The sequence below is a fragment of the Palaemon carinicauda genome, chromosome 19 (assembly GCF_036898095.1).
Source record: "Palaemon carinicauda isolate YSFRI2023 chromosome 19, ASM3689809v2, whole genome shotgun sequence".
Lineage (NCBI taxonomy): Eukaryota > Metazoa > Arthropoda > Malacostraca > Decapoda > Palaemonidae > Palaemon > Palaemon carinicauda.
In genome coordinates, this window is record NC_090743.1 from 22234071 (window position 1) to 22236886 (window position 2816).

General features: G+C 36.2%; 1 protein-coding gene across 1 annotated transcript; it reads left to right on the forward strand.

Moving 5' to 3' along the window:
* The first annotated feature begins 386 nt into the window (after nt 1-386).
* LOC137658924 (octapeptide-repeat protein T2-like) lies at nt 387-734 on the forward strand. The gene has a single exon (XM_068394041.1). It carries the CDS (start codon nt 387-389, stop codon nt 732-734), a length of 348 nt encoding a protein of 115 aa, XP_068250142.1.
* Nucleotides 735-2816: the final 2082 nt, after the last annotated feature.

Sequence of the window (2816 nt, forward strand, 5' to 3'; positions counted from 1 at the left end):
ATAAATAAACAAATGCCGCTATATCTGCTATATCAAAAAAAAAAAAAATCACTAATAGTTGAAGGTGAATATGAAAATGAAACTATACAATTAAAGTCTATAATATTCTCACCCCAGCAACGATATCCGGATCAAAGAGATGAAACCTTTGTACTAGTTATGTCTTCCATTACTTAAAGAAAAGGGATTTCATTATTTTTAAAAAATGATTGCCAAACATAGCAATGATCTTGATTAGTGTGGTGCAAGCAGCGTCCATGGGTCACAATAATAAACGAAAGCGGTTGGAGTCAGCAGTTCAGAGCAAAAAAAAAAAACCTCCCTGCCTCCCAAGCTCTAGACAATCGCAGACAGACGGAGGCAGACAGACAGACAGAAACAGACAAATGGGGACAAAGACAAACAAACGGAGGCAGACAGACAGACAGACCGAGAGACAGGCAAACAGAGGCATACAGACAGACAGGAAGAAGGCAGACACAGAAACCGACAGATGGAAGCAGACAGACAGACAGGAAGAAGGCAGACACAGAAACCGACAGATGGAAGCAGACAGACAGATAGAAGGAAGGCAGACACACAGACAGAGCCAAGCAGACGGAGGCAGCCAGAAAGATAGAAGGAAGGCAGACACAGCCAGACAGACAGATAGAAGGAAGGCAGACACAGAGCCGGAAGCAGCCAGACAGACAGAAGGAAGGCAGATACAGAGCCGGAGGCAGACAGACAGATAGGAGGGCAGGCACAGGCGGAGACAGCCAGACAGATAGAAAGAAGGCAGACACACAGACAGAGCCAGACAGACGGAGGCTGACAGAGAGAGGTCACCTGGCACATACTTCCCAAAATGCGAGGAGAGATCTTTAACTGTAAACTTGAAGCCGTGAGAACGAAGTCCGGCTAAAAGTTAAGGGGAGGAATGTCAGGAATTTCCCGTCTTGGCGTCATGATCATTATGCGCGTGCTCTGCTCCCGCCGGAGGATTGAGCATGCACCCGGAAGAAAGGCAAGGGAGAGATCAAAATTGAGATAATAGTTATCATTGTTACGCATAAATTTCACAGGAAAATATCCAATACTTTTTTACATTTGTGATCATTGTATTAACTTGAAAGGAAATTTACCAATACAATGTATTATAACAATTGAGATCATTATCATTGCTAAGCATTAACTTTGAAGGGACTTATACAATGTGTTTCGAAACAAGTATTTAATATAAAGGGGGGCTAATTTATAATCATAAAAGCAAAATCAGAAGATTCATATTCTGATCGTAACTATTTCATACCATTACAGCGTCCGTGACAGGATGTACTTAATGATGATGAATTGATGAAATAGAAATGCAAAGTAATGTTCAAAACAATAATATATCATTAATAAAGTATAAGTAAAATCAATACACAACAACAATAAAAATACCTACCAAACAACAACAACAATAGTAACAGTAAAATAGTCGTAACGATCTTTGACAGTTATATAAATTTGAGAAGTAAAACCTATACACAATGGCAATAAAAATACCTATCAATAACAACAACAATAACAATATAAAAATAGTCGTAACGACCATTAACAGTTATATAAATCTGAGATGACCATAAAATATTGATAAAAAATAGTCGTAACGATCTTTGACAGTTATATAAATTTGAGAAGTAAAATCAATACACAACGGCAATAAAAATACCTATCAAAAACAATAACAATATAAAAATAGTCGTAACGACCATTAACAGTTATATAAATCTGAGATGACCATAAAATATTGATAAAAAAATGGGGAAGGTAAGGAAGGGGGGGGGATAAAAAAATGGGGAAGGTAAGGAAGGGGGGGGGAGGGGTGCCCTCTTGGAAAGAAGCACAAATCCTTCATGTGAGCGTGCTCCTTCTGCCCTTGACATCTCAGCCATCGCTCCTAAAACGTGTCTGGTACAGTTTCCCTTCAGATTAATCTCACGTTAGCAATAAATCCGATACATTTCACAATGCGAATGTCCGATTCTTTTCTTATGGACGTCCTTTCCCTGAAAATAGGTCGTGCTTCCATTCAAGTCCTTTCCACGCTTACTCGAAAAAAAGTATAAGACTTCTCCTTTTAAAATGTTAGCACTTTTCATAATTCAATATATATCTACTTTTACTGAACATTTGTGAGTTATCCCTCGCTGTGTTAGTGCTTCCAATACCAAGATAAATTGCTATTTTAATCTACCAAAGTAATAAGTCCAAATAGAAGAAATGTTACGCAAGGCAAAAGGGGAAATCTCGATTTTAATAAATGTGCCTCATTTTAAAGGAAGTTAAGTATAAGCACATATGTTTGAAAAAAAAAAATTTGTTCAATAAAAATTAACCATTTTCATCGTTTGAAAAAGAAAAAAAAAACAACAACAACAGCAACAACAACAACAACAACAACATTCTGAAAAACAAGACTATCAAGTCCCATGGAGGTAAAAACCATGTAAATAGGTCAGCTTACTCCTTTCAGTCCCAATTTATTTATCTTATTGTTTTATTTTACATTTTATCAAAATCTCCTTTTACCCATCTGGTAAATGTCTCTACACAATCTTCCCTATGATAAATAATGAGTTTTTTATTTGATTATTTAATCGAAATCTTTTCATTGCAAATATCGTTTTCAAGGTACTTACACGAAAGTAACTTACATGCGAAGAAATTACAAACACTGTATTCTTCTGTAGCGTTTTCAGCCATGCTGCTTAACCCGTTACACAGAAACTCTTAAAAAGCTTATTATATATATATATATATATATATATATATATATATATATATATATA

What these genes read in the sequence shown, in the direction of transcription:
- LOC137658924 (XM_068394041.1), top strand. Translation starts at nt 387, where the DNA reads ATGGGGACAAAGACAAACAAACGGAGGCAGACAGACAGACAGACCGAG.